The 18,784-nt window shown below is 44.3% G+C and overlaps 1 protein-coding gene across 2 annotated transcripts in view; it reads left to right on the plus strand.

The window, feature by feature from the left end:
• LOC106605492 (glutamate receptor ionotropic, kainate 2) overlaps nt 1–18,784 on the plus strand; it is a 360,182-nt gene that overhangs the window by 161,639 nt on the left and 179,759 nt on the right. For both annotated transcript variants that reach the window (XM_082975442.1, XM_082975443.1), the window contains exons 11-14: nt 2,998–3,204; nt 5,729–5,952; nt 12,851–12,969; nt 15,939–16,156. In XM_082975442.1, coding sequence (XP_082831568.1) covers nt 2,998–3,204; nt 5,729–5,952; nt 12,851–12,969; nt 15,939–16,156 — 768 coding nt within the window. The remainder of the gene's footprint in view (nt 1–2,997; nt 3,205–5,728; nt 5,953–12,850; nt 12,970–15,938; nt 16,157–18,784) is intronic.

The following is an 18,784-nucleotide window of genomic DNA, read 5'->3' on the forward strand; positions in this document are numbered from 1 at the left end:
GCCTGAAATGGAACCCACAAATGCTGATGCATTTTTCTTTCAAAAACAAGGACATTTCTAAGTGACCCAAACTTTTGAACAGTAGTGTATAACTTAATAACATTCCACACGAGGCCACTAGTCATTTGACTGCATGAAAGGGGTAATTACTTTAAACGTAAAATGTTTAGTTCTCTGTTAGGTTTATATTAGCTTTATAGAAGCTTTTCAGTCACCTTTGTCAGTATCCTCTCTCTCTCTCTCTCTCTCTCTCTCTCGTCTAGATGTTCTTAATTGGTTTACTAAATCTTTCCTCCTTTCAAATACTGTACATCAAATACTTTTTGAGTGCACTGCACAGAGGCCGTGTCCGCTTCAAAGTTAAACTTCAGGTGGCTTTGCCAGACTACCCATCATGCATCGCACCTTTATGCCCTTGAACACCCTCTTTTTTTTAGCTGGCTCCTCACCACTCCTCTGACTTGGTTATAAACAGAGAGAGGAGGAGAGAGGAGAGCTGCTGATAAGGTCTATAGATAGATAGAGAGGGTGGGAATGTTTAAAAGGACCAATACAGGAGACAGAAGAGAAAGAGAAAGCTAGTGAGGAAGACAGAAAGTGATGGAGGGAGAGAGAGAGAGAGAGAGAAAACGAGACAGAGAAAGAGGGGGAGAAAGAGAGAGAAAGAGATCTCTTTGAGTTGGATAGCAGATCATTAGGCTAGTCGGTTATATTATTGATCCCTTTCAATTCCCTGACAGAAGATTGTTGGAGTGGTCAGAGAATAATCTCACCAAACCAAAGCAATCAGTTATATCACTCGGTATGTACAGTGCATTCAGAGAGTATTAAGACCCGTTGACTTTTTCCACATTTTGTTACGTTACAACCTTATTCTAAAATTGATTCAATTGTTTATTTTGTATCATCAATCTACACCAATACCCCATAATGACAAAGCAAAACTGTTTATTTTTGTATTTTTCCAAAATAAAAAAAAACTGAAATATGACATTTATGTAAGTTTTCAGACCCTATACTCAGTACTTTGTTGAAGAACCTTTGGCCTTTGGAAATTGCTCCCAAGGATGAACCAGACTTGTGGAGGTCTACAATTTTTTTTCGGAGGTCTTGGCTGATTTCTTTTGATTTTCCCATGATGTCAAGCAAAGAGGCACTGAGTTTGAAGGTAGGCCTTGAAATACATCCACAGGTACACCTCCAGTTGACTCAAATGTTGTCAATTAGCCTATCAGAAGCTTCTAAAGCCATGACATCATTTTCTTGAATTTTCCAAGCTGTTTAAAGGCACAGTCAACTAAGTGTATATAAACTTCTGACCCACTGGAATTGTGATACAGTGAATTATAAGTGAAATAATCTGTCTGTAAACAATTGTTGGAAAAATTACTTGTGTCATGCACAAAGTAGATGTCGTAATCGACTTGCCAAAACTATAGTTTGTTAACAAGAAATTTGTGGAGTGGTTGAAAAACGAGTTTTAATGACTCCAACCTCCAAACTTCTGACTTCAACTGTAAGTAACAATATTTTAAAGTTCCACTTAAGTAGTTTTCTTTTGTATATGTGCTTTACTTTACTATTTATATTCTTGACAAGTTTTACTTTTGCTTCACTATATTCCTAAAGAAAATAATACTAATACTCGTTACATTTTGAATGCTTAGCAGGACAGGAAAATGACCCAATTCACACACTTATCAAGACACCATCCCTGGGAATCCCCTACTTATGATTTGGTGAACTCATTAAACACAAAATCTTAATTTGTAAATGATGTCTGCGTGTTGTAGTGTGCCCTTGGCTATCCGTAAATAATACAAAACATTTTTACAAATTGGGCTGTCTGGTTTGCATAATACAAGCTATTTTAAATGATTTATACTTTTACTTCTACTTTTGATACTTAAATATATTTTAAACCAAATACTTTTCGACTTTTACTCAAGTAGTATTTTAATGGGTGACTTTCACTTTTACTTGAGTCATTTTCTAGTAAGGTATCTTTACTTTTACTCAAGTATGACAGTTGGGTATTTTTTCCACCACTGACCAATAGATGCTACTACATGTGTTAGCATCTCCTTGTCCTCATAAAATCTCTGAGCCAGTAAAATGTGTGAAAGCTGGTTGAGATCCGACATGATTTTGTTTGTACCGTGGCATGCCACAATTATATGGTAAACAACACCTGTTTGATAATATATTCTCTGCCTGATTTTACTGAGAGAGACGGGGGTAGAGGGGAGAGAGGGATGGAAAGAGAGAGAGAGAGAGAGAGATGAGAGAAAGCGAGAGAGAGATATATAGTGGAGAAAGCAAGAGAGAGGGTGAGTGGGGTAGATAAAAAGAGAGCGAGAGAGAGAGGGAGGTGAAGAGGAAGAGAGGATCCAGAGAGTGGAAGAGGACATTAGTAATCTCCCCAGCTGTTAGTACTAACAAAGAGGATGTGCTGGCTCCTGATCTTTTGTGTCAGTTTATCAGCATCTCTGATCTTATTTACAAAGCATCTGGTGGCCTGAGAGCCGGGGACAGGGAGAGGGACAGGGACAGGCCCCCAGCCAGCATGTTCAGCCTTAGAGGAGAGGAGGGGAGGACTGAGTCAGAGATATGGAGGATTATCTCTTATTGTGGTCATGCTTCCATCACTCCATGCACCTTGTACCACATTTCTGAGACTGCATGCCAATACTCCACAAACACACACGCGTGCACACACACGCACACGCACACGCTCACACACACACACAGACACATGCACACACGCACACAACCACACACACACCCTCCTGGTTTTAGCAGCAGTGGTCCTTCGCCTTCTGTTCCCCTCCCTCTCTCCTGTAGCCAGTGTGTGTCCAGGCACGTCAGGCACAAAGCCTATCTCACACATCATGCACACTCACAGAAAGGCCTTATCAGAGTGGAAAAGATACTAATCCTTACCTCCAGAGACTGATCCAGTGTTCCTCTACCCCTGTCCTCTCCCCAACCTAACAGGTGGAGCCCTATGTGATGTTCAAGAAGTCGGACAAGCCCCTTTACGGTAATGACCGCTTTGAGGGTTACTGCATCGACCTGCTCAGGGAGCTGGCTAGCATCCTGGGGTTCACCTACGAGTTGCGTCTGGTGGAGGACGGCCGCTACGGGGCCCAGGACGAGACCACGGGCCAGTGGAACGGCATGGTCAAGGAGCTGATCGACCACGTGAGTCTGGACCTACCTCACTACTCGGAAATGATCTATGTAAATGATTCAAGTTTAATTAATGAGGTGGTTAACAGCTACAGGTTGTGGGAGGGGATGTATTTTGTCGGAAGTGGATGTGACAAGGGTTTGTATAGTTGTATTTTTTATGACAAACATGTTTTTGGCTTAGAGAGAGAGGGATAGAGACAATGAGAAAGAAAAAGGGAGCTAGAGAGAGAGAGAGAGAGAGAGAGAGAAAGAGACAGGTAGAGCGGTAGAGTGGTAGAGAGGAAGAGAGAGAAAGGTAGAGCGGTAGAGAGGTAGAGGTAGAGAGAGAGAGAGACAGAGGTAGAGAGAGAGACAGAGGTAGAGAGAGAGACAGAGGTAGAGAGAGAGACAGAGTTAGAGAGAGAGACAGAGAGGTAGAGAGAGAGACAGAGAGGTAGAGAGAGAGACAGAGAGGTAGAGAGAGAGACAGAGAGATAGAGAGAGGGACAGAGAGGTAGAGAGAGAGACAGAGAGGTAGAGAGAGAGACAGACAGAAATGTAGAGAGGTAGAGAGGTAGAGAGAGAGACAGACAGAGAGGTAGAGAGGTAGAGAGAGAGACAGACAGAGAGGTAGAGAGAGATAGAGAGAGAGACATCAGCTCCCATACTCGTTCCTGACCGGGTGTACAGCATGGATTCTGGCTTGACTCGTTTCCCCTGCAGAGCTTATTAAAACAAACACGCACACACACTCTCTCTCTCTCTCTCTCTCTCTCTCTCTCTCTCTCTCACACACACACACACACTGCCCACGGACTATATCATTAAGTTTGACAAAGTAAGACCCAGATAGTATAAGCTCTGCACAGGCAGGCAGAAAAATAACAGGCTCGCCGCAGCCAATGCTCAATATCTGACCCCATTAAATAACACTGCATCTCCCTCAACTGTGGTACACTGGACCGACGGCCATGTTTGTTTTGATCATGCGGAGGCTGGAGGGAGAGGGATCCCAGGGATTTGACACCCACAGGGCCCAATTCCTGCGAGGTTATTGGAGCGTTGGCCGTTATGTAGATGTCAACCCACCTATCTCTAGACAGCAAAGGATGCATCCCAAATGGCACCCCATTTCCTACATGCTGTAGTGCACTACTTTTGACCAGAGCCCTAATGTAGTGCACTGTATAGGGAATAGGGTGGCATTTGGGACTCATCTATACTGTAGGCAGGCCTACAGTATAGATGATGTGGTGGACAAAACAGACAGTAATTGGCCTGGACAACCCTTCACAGGAGTCTACACTAGCTCGGCTCACCAGGACATGGTGAATGAGCTGAAGAAGCTGAACGTATCCTATCAAATGGAGTTGAAGGAAATCACTGGTGCTCTCTGACTAATGCTTAGAGCCATAGAACGAGAGTACTGTAGATGAACCTGGATACATTCAGTTGAAATAGGATCTAGTCATGAGCTACATTAAGTGATCTAAATCGTATTGCGTCTCACTTGGCCTTAAATGACATGGAACAGATAAAGATGACTACAGATGATGTCCTGTTTAATATCAGAAATAGTTCTTCATACATTATAGTGGCTGGGACCAAACCACCTCATTCAATCTAGATTGATGTATGACAACCTTGATGGGGACAAACAGGATATTTCATTGTGAAATGATGTTGCTGACCTTGCGTGTCAGTGTTTAGCATGTACCTGTGTCACAATGGAGCCGCAGATTGATCAATCACACAGAGGTTTAACCCCCACATAGAGAGACCGGATTGGTTGGGATGTTTCGGATGTAACTTTGACCCAATTGAAAGGTAAAGCTCAACATACTGTATTAACATGAAGAAGGACTCACACTCTGAGCCATGGCAGAGGGATACCTATGGATGGAAAAGGAGTGATGAGGCTGTGGAAGAATATAGATAAAAAAAGTAGAACCCCTGATTCAGTGTTGTGAAGAAATAGGGTTATTATGAAATAACAACTAAATACGAGTCTCTCAGATCAGAGACACAATATAACATGTAGATGTCTGTGTTCTTATGAGTATGGCGATTGGTTGAACGTTATCTTGTTTTCTGGGAACAACTTCTTCCATCGCTCACGCCCTCCCTCCTCCACCCTGACACTCCTCTGCCCCATTGGCTGTGGTTGATAGGACCATCCATCCTCTAAATGGGGTGGGGGTGTAGAGGGAGGGGGGGGGGGGTTGCCTTAGTTTAGGTTCAACGTCAGACAAGGAAAGGATGTTTGTGAGATGGAGGGATAGAAAGAGCATATCAAAAGGGGAGGGGGTTGTGAGGGAGAGAGTGTGTGGAGGAGCGAGCGAGAGGGAGAGAGAGAGGGAGGGGGAGGGAGGGGGAGAGGGAGGGAGAGAGAGAGAGCAAGAGCTAGAAGGGTTCTAAATTTCCTCCTAAGTGCCGTGGGACGGATTCTGTGATGTGTAAAGGCCCTGTTTTCTTAATTTGATTGGCTCTAAATGCTTCCTGCGCCTCTGACTTACAGCCTATCCTTCTTCCCTTTTATGTTGTCTGTTGACAGAAAGCTGATCTGGCAGTGGCTCCCCTGGCCATCACCTACGTGAGGGAGAAGGTCATCGACTTCTCCAAGCCCTTCATGACACTGGGGATAAGTATCCTCTACCGCAAGCCCAACGGAACCAACCCTGGGGTCTTCTCCTTTCTCAACCCCCTCTCACCCGATATCTGGATGTATATTCTGCTGGCTTACTTGGGTGTCAGTTGTGTGCTGTTTGTCATAGCCAGGTAACATGTCAGTTCCAGTAATCAATCAATCAATCAATCAAATGCATTTATAAAGCCCTTCTTACATCAGCTGATGTCACAAAGTGCTGTACAGAAACCCAGCCTAAAACTAAATCACTGCTAATTAATTCACACACTATTATATGCTAACATCTTAATTATTTAACCTTACCCCATCTGGCTAACAGGATAGTCTCTCGGTGATTATGTTACGATCTTGACACTAAGTGGACAATATCTGCTCACTACCTACTACCAATACCTACTCACTCACATGACACAGACTTTATAGCTAGCCCCATACTGAAAAATTCAGAAACACTTTCACTCAAACTTTGAATAATGATAACAACTTTGAAGAAAAAGGTACACAGATAAAAGTCTATATAGCTGAGGAAAGTAGATGTCCCAGCACACAAAGACAGTTCCCTATGGTTCCCTTTCAGCCTTCTCTCCCAGTATTATGGAGGGAGGGCTGAGTGTTCCCTACCGGCAGGCTACTCTAGAGAGGCAGGCAGGCAGGCAGCTGCTGCTGTTAAGTGATTCCCGGGCAGTCTCTGTGTCTCCACACATCACTGCTGCTCCCTGGTCTGCCACAACTCTCTGCTGCTCAGGAGATAATGCACACAAACACAAACCTTATGATCAGAGACGTTAAACCAGCCGTTTCAGGACTGTGTGTGTGCGGTATGTGTGTATGTACAGTACCAGTCAAAAGTTTTGACTCACCTACTCATTCCAGGGGTTTTCCTTTATTTTTACTATTTTCTACATCGTGAAGACATAAAAACTATGAAATAACACATATGGAATCATGTAGTAACCAAAAAAGTGTTAAACAAATCAAAATATATTTATAATTGAGATTCTTTAAAGTAGCCACCCTTTGCCTTGATGACAGCTTTGCACACGCTTGGCATTCTCTCAACCAGCTTCACCTGGAATGCTTTTCCAACATATGCTAAGCACTTGTTGGTTGCTTTTCCTTCACTCTGCGGTCTAACTCATCCCAAACCATCTCAATTGGGTTGAGATTGGGAGCTTGTGGAGGCCAGGTCATCTAATGCAGCACTCCATCATATCTATATATATAAAATAAAGAAAAACCCTTGAATGAGTAGGTGTGTCCAAACATTTGACTGGTACTGTATGTGTGTATGTGTGTATGTATGTGTGTGCTCGTTGGTGTGAATGGCTGCTGCCCCTCTTTTCCCTGTTGTCTCCAGTGTCTCAAAGTCACTACTGTCTTTTCTTTTCTGTTTTTTTTCTCCACCTTGCCTCAAACATAACAAGTGATAGAATCTACATAGGAATAATATCAGCACAGTAAGAACCTGCTAGTTATGACAGTGACTTAGAAAAAGGACAGAGGTAGCTGACAATTGAAAAAGCTTGATAATTTGTAAGTTTGATCACTTGTTTGTCCAGTATAGAGAGAGTCTGGGTTTTTGTAGGATTATTGGAGAAGCGAAGAGAGGGTATGAAGAGTGAGGCTTTTATGTTAGATCTTGAGGTAAGCTGGTGTGTGTTAGAACTTGATGTAAGCTGGTGTGTGTTAGAACTTGAGGTAAGCTGGTGTGTGTTAGAACTTGAGGTAAGCTGGTGTGTGTTAGAACTTGAGGTAAGCTGGTGTGTGTTAGAACTTGATGTAAGCTGGTGTGTGTTAGAACTTGAGGTAAGCTGGTGTGTGTTAGAACTTGAGGTAAGCTGGTGTGTGTTAGAACTTGAGGTAAGCTGGTGTGTGTTAGAACTTGAGGTAAGCTGGGGTGTGTTAAAACTTGATGTAAGCTGGGGTGTGTTAGAACTTGATGTAAGCTGGGGTGTGTTAAAACTTGAGGTAAGCTGGTGTGTGTTAGATCTTGAGGTAAGCTGGTGTGTGTTAAAACTTGAGGTAAGCTGGTGTGTGTTAGAACTTGAGGTAAGCTGGTGTGTGTTAAAACTTGAGGTAAGCTGGTGTGTGTTAGATCTTGAGGTAAGCTGGTGTGTGTTAGAACTTGAGGTAAGCTGGTGTGTGTTAGAACTTGAGGTAAGCTGGTGTGTGTTAGAACTTGAGGTAAACTGGTGTGTGTTAGAACTTGAAGTAAGCTGGTGTGTGTTAGAACTTGAGGTAAGCTGGTGTGTGTTAAAATTTTAGGTCAGATGGTGTGTGTTAGAACTTGAGGTAAGCTGGTGTGTGTTAGAACTTGAGGTAAACTGGTGTGTGTTAGAACTTGAGGTAAGCTGGTGTGTGTTAAAATTTTAGGTCAGATGGTGTGTGTTAGAACTTGAGGTAAGCTGGTGTGTTTTCGAACATTAAGTAAGCTGGTGTGTGTTAGATCTTGAGGTAAGCTGGTGTGTTAGAACTTGAGATAAGCTGGTGTGTGTTAAAACTTGAGGTAAACTTGTGTGTGTGTTGTCAAACTCATCAGGATTAGTTGATTGGCTAGTTGTCAGCATCTGACCCTGTGCATACGTTGAGTCAGCATCGCCCTCTGATCCTAATAACTGGCTGTGTCCGAAATGGCACCATATTTCCTATATGATGCACTACTTTTGGTCTGGGCCCATTGGGCTTTGGTCAAAAGAAGTGTATTATATAGCGAATAGGGTGCCATTTCTGACGCAGTCACTGGTCCACTGGTGGAGAATAGGGCCAGTCCTGAAGGAACGTTAGCGTAACTTTTACAGAGAACGCTAGCATTTTATTGAAATATATCACAGTCATAGTAAGTACGCTTTTATTCGATAAAGTAGCAAAGTCAGAGATAGTAAGTGGGAAAAAAGTTAAGTGCCAGTGTTAGTTCACAAAATGCTTTTTGGTGTGTGTGTGTGGGGGGGGGGGAGTGGAGAGAGAACAGAGTACTCAGGTTGGGGTGTAGGGTTTGATCAGAGCCTGAAAGTAGAGAGGAGCAGTTCCCCTTGCTGTTCCATAGACAAGCACCATGGTCTTGTATCTCTCCCCTTGATCTGGCTGCTCTCACCTGACTAGGGCCGGCGTTTGAGGCACGCTGGAGAAGAAGACAAAGAAGAGTTGATGTTAACTGTAAAACTCTTGGGGGAGCGTAAACTCTTTGACTTGTACATCCAATAGTTTTACAGTTAATACACGTGTGTTTTCCATGTTACTGGCGATATGATCACACAAGAGAATAAAACGCTGCAACTGTCATCTAAGTTGGTTCAGAATATGCACCTATCTTTTTAAATGATCACAGTAAGTAAGTGTTGTTGGGTAAGTGTTAAAATATACCTTTCACTCTGTTTGATTCCCCCTTTAGACACTAGGCATGGTAGGGCTTCAGTAGCATGCATGTACCGTACAGTGTAGTTGCACAAACCTCAGTCGTTCTCTGGAAAGGTAACTAAGCTAACTGTACATATATATGTGTGTGTACACATTTTATCTATGTATGCTTGTGTGTGTGTTTTGTATGTGTGAGGGGGTTTATGCTACTGTGTGTGTGTGTGTGTGTGTGTGTGTGTGTGTGTGTGTGTGTGTGTGTGTGTGTGTGTGTGTGTGTGTGTGTGTGTGTGTGTGTGTGTGTGTGTGTGTGTGTGTGTGTGTGTGTGTGTGTGTGTGTGTGTGTGTGTGTGTGTGTGAGAATGCTGTATGGTGACATTATAAGGACTGGTTTAGGCTCCCCCTAGGCAAACTGATCTACATGCCATATTTAGAAACACTGTCAGGATACAGTGTGAAAAACACAACATTAGTGTATTTACATGATTTAATAAGTTACCCTTCTCATATCACCAGCTGTTGTTGCTTTTGTTGTTGTTGTTGCTGTGGTAGGTGTTGTTGTTGTTGTTTTCCTCTAATATCTTTCCTACACAGCTCCTTCTTCCTTTGTTATGTAGGTGATGAAATGAAACATCTGAAACGGCCTCTATCGTACATCCCACCACCTCCACACCATCTCTGTGCATTATCGCCTTGTTACAGTTTGGGGGAATCTAATTTCCTGCCTCCTCCTTATCAAATGAATTTTAAAAAGATAAAACCTGCAGAGGAGTGAATGAGCTCTCTTATCGTCAACGATTTATCCAAACATTTATGCAGGATTCTCTCTCTTTCTGTCGGCCAATCTTTTAATTATGTAGTCTCCTACTATTGTAGCATCTTGTTGTCACATGCTTGGTGGATAGAAGACTGCCTCAATATAGCACAGTCTCTCCTTCGTTTGTGTTACTGTGAAACAGAGTGTATCATATGTTCAATACACAGTCTAACACCGTCTGCTTCGTTAACTGCAACATGTTACAACATGCTCGTGTAACAGGCACATTTCCCATCCCTTATTCTACATTTGTAGAGGGGGACGGATGTAATGGCATTTCTATTAGACTCTTCTGCATTTCTCCTCCATTACTACAATGAGAGTCTCCGTAGGCTTTCAAAAGCCCCATGTAAAACAATTTGTCGGCCTCTCAATGCTACACTACAGATATAGATTTTTTTATCATCCTGGAAATAGAAGCAAACAACAGCATTTGATTGAGGTTTGTGTATAGACAGACATATATAAATGTATTTTTTCAAGCCGTATGGAATAGTCTACGGCAACAGCCCCATTCTAACGCTGTTGATTGCTTGGAAGGTTCATATAAAGCCTATAGAGATATATAGCCATGTCTTTTCCCCAGTCGTTTAGAATTGAAGAGACTAGACCAGCAACAGCCTCTTTCTAGCGCTCACTCTGTGTTCATTCTTCTCCCCTAACATTGGCGTTATCAAGCGTATCATCTGTTGAGTTTTCAGCAGGATGACCTTATGAAAAGATAAAAGCCTGTCATTGTTTCTTCTCTGCTGCTGAGTTCCCTTCTTGCCTGCCTGTCTGCCCTCCACCCTCCCGCCTGTCTGTCTGTGGTTATCTCTCTCTCTCTCCCCCCCCCCCCTCTCTCTCTCCCTCTTCCTCTCTCTCCGCTCAGCGGTGACCTTACTCAAAGTTTCTACCTCTGCGGCTCTGATGACCTGAGATAACGTAAGGGCGGTGTAATTGGATCAAAGTGACAGCTAACTGAACGGGATGGGGCTGGCGGAGCGGCCGGGCAGCTCCACCTTCAGTGGCAGGTTAAGCTGCTGCTAGTGGTTCTCCTCGTACGGCGACAGGAATGTTTTAGTATTCCCACCGCGGTGAGGTAACTCCCCACCTCTTACCCCACCCTCTCCTCAGGCCAGCTACGGATGTAGGATGACAAGCTGGCTCATCCGTGTTCTCATCCGTGTTGCTGGCGTGTGGTAATTGGCTTTGCTCAACGGGATCTCCACTAAGGGGTCCAGCCGGGGACACCAATCACTAGTCACATACGTCTTGCCAAGGTCACAGTTCACATGAACTCAATTTGGAATTGCAAACTGACAAGCAAGCAAATCTGGGGCAAATTGAGTAGACAGATTGATTTAGGGCCAAGGATTATGTTAAAGCAAGGAATGGTGGGATCTAAAGGACGTTCAGCAGTCTTGGAGCTGGACTAGAATACCCCCTCGAGTGTGACATGGGGGATAGGGAGCGTGCACTAACCACATTACAATGGCCAAGCCCATTATTCATGACATGGTGCATGTTCTGATGCTGTCATATTATCATTACTGTAATATGTCTTAATGCTATCACCAATACATAGCAATATATAGCTGTCACCAATATATAACTTTATATCTAGGCCACCAAAACCTGACAAGTAGCCTTGCTGGATTGTCTACTGTTTAATTGTTTATATGCAACATCCAATTTTTGTCCCATTTGATATTATTGTGGAATTTAGATTTTTTGGAATATAAAAGTTTCTAGAGAGTCAAGTCCACAGAATACATCCATCGACTATTCAGTTTGATTAGTCATATACTTCAACCAGGGGAAAAAGAGGCTTGGCTTAAGATATTGCTCCTACGATTCCACAACTACAGCACAACCAAATGGGGTCGGGATGCTTAATTGTAGCCCAATCAACCTTTACTAATGTAATGTCACTTTTATTTAACGTGAATAAATGGGAAATCTATTTGCTTGAGGAGTGAGCTGAGCTGAAGTTGGAGCAGAGCGGAATGAGTGGGAGTGAGTACCGCACAGCGCGCGCAGGCAGGCAGGCAGGCAGGCAGGCAGGCAGGCAGGCAGGCAGGCAGGCAGGCAGGCAGACAGACAGACAGACAGACAGACAGACAGACAGACAGACAGACAGACAGACAGACAGACAGACAGACAGACAGACAGACAGACAGACAGACAGACAGACAGACAGACAGACAGACAGACAGACAGACAGACAGACAGACATGATGGAAATTAACTATTTGATGTATTGAATTTTAATGCCATCTGTAGATTATAAGGTTTATTAGTGCTTTTCTCAAGTGACATTTAAGTTATTTTCAGATCCCATTGATTAAATGATGGAGTAAAATGCCTTTGATATGAGCATGTCAACATGAGCAGTGTGTTTTGGGCTGACAAGTGGTGAGAAGACATTCCACAGTCCCAAGGGCTGTTTAAATACTTCATCTGTCATCTAGTTGAGATGATACAATTGTAGAGATAATAACAAAGCAGACCTGAGTGACATAAAGTGATGGTGTACGTGATCTTGTTGTTTGTCAGCTTTTATTCATTTAACCGACATGTTACGCTCTAATTGATTCATTGTCATAACAACAACTAAAATATATTAGCTTACAATAACAATTTCTAGCGTTACTTTGTAGGGCAATATATGTGGTATATTTTCCCAATATCAAGATGCCAAAGTATCACATCTTGTTGTTGTGATCAATGACTAACTAACTTTTGTTTCTCTTCCCTATCTCTCCAGGTAGACCAAGTCAAGCCAGTATTGGTCTGTAACACTGTCTGTCTGTTCTATTAGTGCTGAACACAAGTGAAATAAACGTGTGTATGTGTGTGTTCTCTGTCGATTGCCACAGGTTTAGTCCCTACGAGTGGTATAACCCCCACCCCTGCAACCCCGACTCAGATGTAGTGGAAAACAATTTCACCCTGCTAAATAGTTTCTGGTTCGGAGTTGGAGCTCTCATGCAGCAAGGTAGACGCCTCTGCCTGCCCCCCTTTAGCACACATCCCACTATTTTCCTGGGGGTACAAACGTGCTCTTAACCAGGCCCACGACCATGCATGGGGGCCTCTGTGCATGTAGCTGGAAGCGGACTGACTGGTTTGGTTGTGTCGGTCTGTCCACAGTGTGGTGTGGATTGGCTGGGTGGGATCTTGAGATTATGAATGATGAGCGTGATTGGTTGATTGATTGACTGATTGGTGAATGAGGATAGGCGAGCCAGGCGTTTTTCTCCCTGTTCCTGCATGATCTCCCACCCTCTCCTATCTCCCATCTACTGTACCCCTCCTCTGTCCCCAACCCCACCCCACCTGCCTCCCTCCCTTCCCCACAGGTTCCAGAACAGGTAAGTCCTATCCCCCATGTAGGTAAAGAGCTAGGTGCAGAGAGAGTTGAGAGAATGAGAATGAGAGCTTAAACAGTGTGCTGTCTCTTAGCCTGCCTCAGTCTGGTTTTGTTTCCTTCTGCCAAACCGATGCCATATCTTCTCAACTAGTGTCTGCGTCTTTAGATTGAGAAAAGCAAAACAAAACAAAAGGAACTGCGGTAGGGCATCACATTAAATGAAATGGAATGATTTCATTTAGACTCGTAATATCGACTGAGACTGCATGCCAAGACGAGATATGTTGCAATTTGTAATTCATACTTGAAAGTTGTGTTAGTTAAGGTAGCGTAGCGATGATGACAGTAAGGTCTGCAGCATGGTTAAAACAGCCTGGGTCTGCCCTGCATCTGATCTGGACCATGGAATGGAACATAGAGGGGACTGACTTTCCTCAGCAAAGTTCTGCCCAGATATGAATCTGACATTTTTTTTTTTTTTTAAATCATTTCTTTTCCTGGCCGTTGTTGATGGCTGGTTGCATGCAATGAGTTAGCATGCAAGCCTTAATTTAAATGAAGTTGATTGAGTGATTATTTTGCAGGTATAATAATTTGTATACTGTGATTTGTAAAAGTTTTAAGAAAATATTACAAGTTGAAATTTACAAAATGTTACGGTTAGAACTCTTGGGACTCTTATCCAGGTGGGCATGGTGGGTATATTGAAGTTACCCATTTGGGTAGCTTTTTGCACTCTGTATTAGTGTTAGGCAATTCTACATATTGCACAGGTTAAGGATGCATCATGGTCTGAGAAACGTTATCTTCTGTATGGGCCATATCAAATGTGTAATGGATATTCTAGAGCTTGCTGGAATGTTTTCATAACTGTGTCAAGGGTCTGTCAGGGTATCTGATGTAGTAAAGTATGCTGTAGAATATACTGCACCTGTCAATGTAATGGTGTTACGTCCTGTAGTTGAGAAGATGTGGCTGTAGGGCAGAAGGGTTTAGGGGGACGAGACTGAGACAGAGGAGCACACTGTGCCTGCCTGCATGGTGTCTCTGTGACGACCACGCCGGCCTACACTGTAGAGAGGCTCCCCTGCTCCCGCGGCTTGGCCCCGCCCCCAGAAAACTGTGGGATGTGCAGTTTGGACATGACGTTACCTTGGGTACATGACAGTCAGCCCCAACCAGATTCAGTTGCTTTGGCTCTGACGCGCTCCGCTCCCGGGCGGGCGGCCTGTCTGTCACATAGTATTGAATGGCCTCAACGGGGTAAGGTCTCTGAGCTGGTATACAGTGTTGTTCCACTGAACACAAAGCTGTCTCTGTTTTTCCTGGTCATGTCATGTGTCTTGCTACTGTGTCTTTTCTGAGTTTGTTTTCATATCGTTTGTCTTTTTTTCCTAATTTGAGTGCTTTATCCAATGAGCAGTGTGGGCTGCAAGGCATCCTGGGTAATGATGGTGTGGCTGTTGAATCATGTTACACTGTGTGTCTGGCTGGTGGAGGGCGTGGTGGTGGTGGTGGGGGTGAGGAGAATCAGGGAGTGAGAGGAGATATGGGAAGAGACATGTGAGAGTGGGGGGTGAGAGGATGTGAGGGTGGATGTGCGGAGCGGGTTGACTGCAGTGTGTCTCTCTTTGTTCCCCTCCACAGTGCTCTCTCTCTCTCTCTCTCTCTCTCTCTCTCTCTCTCTCTCTCTCTCTCTCTCTCTCTCTCTCTCTCTCTCTCTCTCTCTCTCTATGTCTCTCTCTCTCTCTCTCTCTCTCTCTCTCTCTCTGGTGGACAGGGCTTTGGGCATGAATTCAGATGTTACTGGACGAGGCTGTCAGGTCTCTGCTCTCTCACCATAGTTCTCCCTGAGTGACGGCTCACTGCCCGGACTGGGAGAAAGTTATAAGAGGCACTGCAGAGGCAGAGTGAGATGAGTGGGAGATTGAGTCTCACCTAAGGAGAGAAGTGGAGTTCTTATCCTCCTATCTTTCCCACAGTTCATTGCCTTTGAGTGAATGTGCGAGATCGCAGCTTTAAATTGCCTTGAACTACTACTTCTCGCTGCCCAGTCAGACCTCAATCAACGCCCCCAGAGGAAGACCTCACTCCACCCACCCACACAGACCCCTCCTCAAGAACACACTAAGAGGCAAAAGTTCTGAATAGCATATAGCCTGGAAACTAAACATCTACATGCAGACATTTTGAGTCAGATGTGATTTCAGATGAAGCACCTCAAAAGAAGAGAAGCTTTGATGTATCAACAGTTTGCTCCAGTGTGAGTGAACGCTAAAATAATATGCAGCCAGATCACACAGTAAAAGCCTGATTCAAACTGCCACCATGTGGCCAGATGCGCATCACAGGCCCAAACATGCAGTGCCGCTCTAGATGCCCAGGGGGTGTGTGCGTGTGTATGTGCGTGTGTGCCTGCGTCGAGTGTGTGTGCATGTGCGTGTTGTCTGTGACCCGGCGGGATGCCGAGGTCTGGGCTGGCCCTGGTCCTCTGGCTCGTCCTCTGGTGGTTGTTGCTGGGTACCTCCTCTTGGCTCCAGGACCCTGCCGGGGCTGACCCCTCTCTCTGCTCCTCTCCTCTCGCCCCCAACCAGGCTCTGAGTTAATGCCCAAAGCCCTGTCCACCAGGATCGTAGGAGGCATCTGGTGGTTCTTCACCCTGATAATCATCTCCTCCTACACGGCCAACCTGGCTGCCTTCCTCACTGTGGAGAGGATGGAGTCGCCCATCGACTCAGCTGACGACCTGGCCAAGCAGACCAGGATAGAATATGGAGTGGTGGAGGAGGGATCCACCATGACCTTCTTCAAGGTGGGTCACATAGGGCATGGAGCCCTACTGTCCATCTATCAGTCTATTCATCTATCAGCCAGTCCATCAAGCAATCACTCCATGTATTTGTGCATCTACTGTACGAGGATACATCAATCAGTCGACCAAATCATACAGTGTTGCACCACTAAAGGACACGTGGTTAGAGAATACTTGGAGGCAATTGTAAATGCATTTCAGATGTAATGACACGTAAGGAAAAGACAAATCAATTGGTAAATAAATTGTCGAAGAGCTCAGATGAATCTGTAGAACTCTAGTTCAACTGTAAAGCCATAAATAGCTGTTAAGTCCAAAGTAAATCTTTGACAGCTAGAAATTCCCATGACAATAGAATGGAGTGTTCCGGGAATAAAGAATTGAACGTATAACCATTAGTTGGGTTACAGCTGTATTTCGTGCTGCCTGTGAAATTGGCTGCAGCAATAAGGCCCGAGGAGGTGTGGTATATGGCCAATATACCACGGCTAAGGTCTGTTCTTAACATGATGCAATGCTTGGTGCCTGGATACAGCCCCTAGCCGTGGTATATTTGCCATATATCGCAAATCCTTATCGCTATTATAAACTATTTACCAACGTAATTATAATAGTACAAATAAATGTTTTGTCATGCCCGTTGTGTACTGTCTGATATACCACGGCTTTCAGCCAATCAGCATTCAGGACTCAAACCACCTGGTTTATAATAAAGTATAGGCTTTCTATGTGTTCATTCTCGCCAGCTCTATTTTCGCCTCCTCTCCTCTCCTCTCCTCTCCTCTCCTCTCCTATCCTATCCTCTCCTCTCCAATCCCCTCAATGGTTGATCATGTGGAATCACTGCAGCATATCAAGGGTATCTTATTAAGCCAGCAGTGTTTTAGGGTATTCTACAGTATTCTCACAAGATCTCCCTGCTGAGTGTCTCTGATTATTCTGCACTGTTTGTCTCTCGTATCGTATATCCACACCGCCGTGATGCACGGACAGCTCTATGCCAGATGGAGGGAAAATCTGTCTCTCTCAGACTGCTGCCATGGATCTTTATGGCTTCTGGTGTTTCTTTATTTTCACACCTCATTTTTATCAGCTCTGTGTGTGTGGTGTGTGAATACATTCTCAAAAGACACACACATGAAAACATGAAAACACATGCATACTCTCTCTCTCTCTCTCTCTCTTTAACAGATATACACATATGTGTGCACGCAAACACACACACACACACCAATTCATTACTGTAGCTAATATGGCACGGTGATAGCAAAGCTTTAAATAGTATTTTTACCATTCTGTAACAAATGACTGAAAACAACAGTTGGCATGAGGGAGCACAGACAGTCTGTTCTGGTGAACAATGTTACTTATGCTGACATCCCATTGCAACAATTACAAAGAAAAATGTATAAAAAAATGATTAAGCAAAGCAAAGTATTGTTCAAATGAAATTGTATTTGTCACATGCGCCGAATACAACAGTAAGCATTTTACAATAAGATATTGTAAAATGTTGTATTCGGGTCATGTGAAAAATTCAATATGATTTGAACAATACTTTGGTTTGCTTGAATCATTTTTCAATTACATTTTTGTTTGTTGCCAACACGGTCATCAGAAGGATTCAATCCACAGATATAGAGGATCCAACTGAAGTACCATTTCTCTGAAAGGCATGATTCTATTGTCCCCTCCTAGACCAAGGTTACTGATTGATGGATGGATTGATGGATGTTTTGACCAAAATGATTGAGAGTCCTCATTGATTCAGCGTTGTTCTCCGTACTGTAGACATTCATACAGGCATCGTATGTCCTTATTACTTTTTTAAAATATATTTTTTAAGATTTTCTTTTCTTTTATAAACAATACAAAACATACACATACAAACGACAACATCATACAAACATCAACTACATCCCCCCTACCCAGACCCACTAGCACACACCCCCATCTCCATCAACTACATCACCCCTACCCAGACCCACTAGCACACACCCCCATCTCCATCAACTACATCCCCCCTACCCAGACCCACTAGCACACACCCCCATCTCCATCAACTACATCCCCCCTACCCAGACCCACTAGCACACACACCCATCTCCATCAACTACATCACCCCTACCCAGACCCACTAGCACACACCCCCATCTCCATCAACTACATCCCCCCTACCCAGACCCACTAGCACACACCCCCATCTCCATCAACTACATCACCCCTACCCAGACCCACTAGCACACACCCCCATCTCCATCAACTACATCCCCCCTACCCAGACCCACTAGCACACACCCCCATCTCCATCAACTATATCACCCCTACCCAGACCCACTAGCACACACCCCCATCTCCATCAACTAAATCACCCCTACCCAGACCCACTAGCACACACCCCCATCTCCATCAACTACATGCCCCCTACCCAGGCCCACTAGCACACACCCCCATCTCCATCAACTATATCACCCCTACCCAGACCCACTAGCACACACCCCCATCTCCATCAACTACATGCCCCCTACCCAGGCCCACTAGCACACACCCCCATCTCCATCAACTACATCCCCCCTACCCAGACCCACTAGCACACACCCCCATCTCCATCAACTAAATCACCCCTAC

Source organism: Salmo salar, chromosome 05 (assembly GCF_965601325.2).
Source record: "Salmo salar chromosome 05, fSalSal1, whole genome shotgun sequence".
Taxonomy (NCBI): Eukaryota; Metazoa; Chordata; class Actinopteri; order Salmoniformes; family Salmonidae; genus Salmo; species Salmo salar.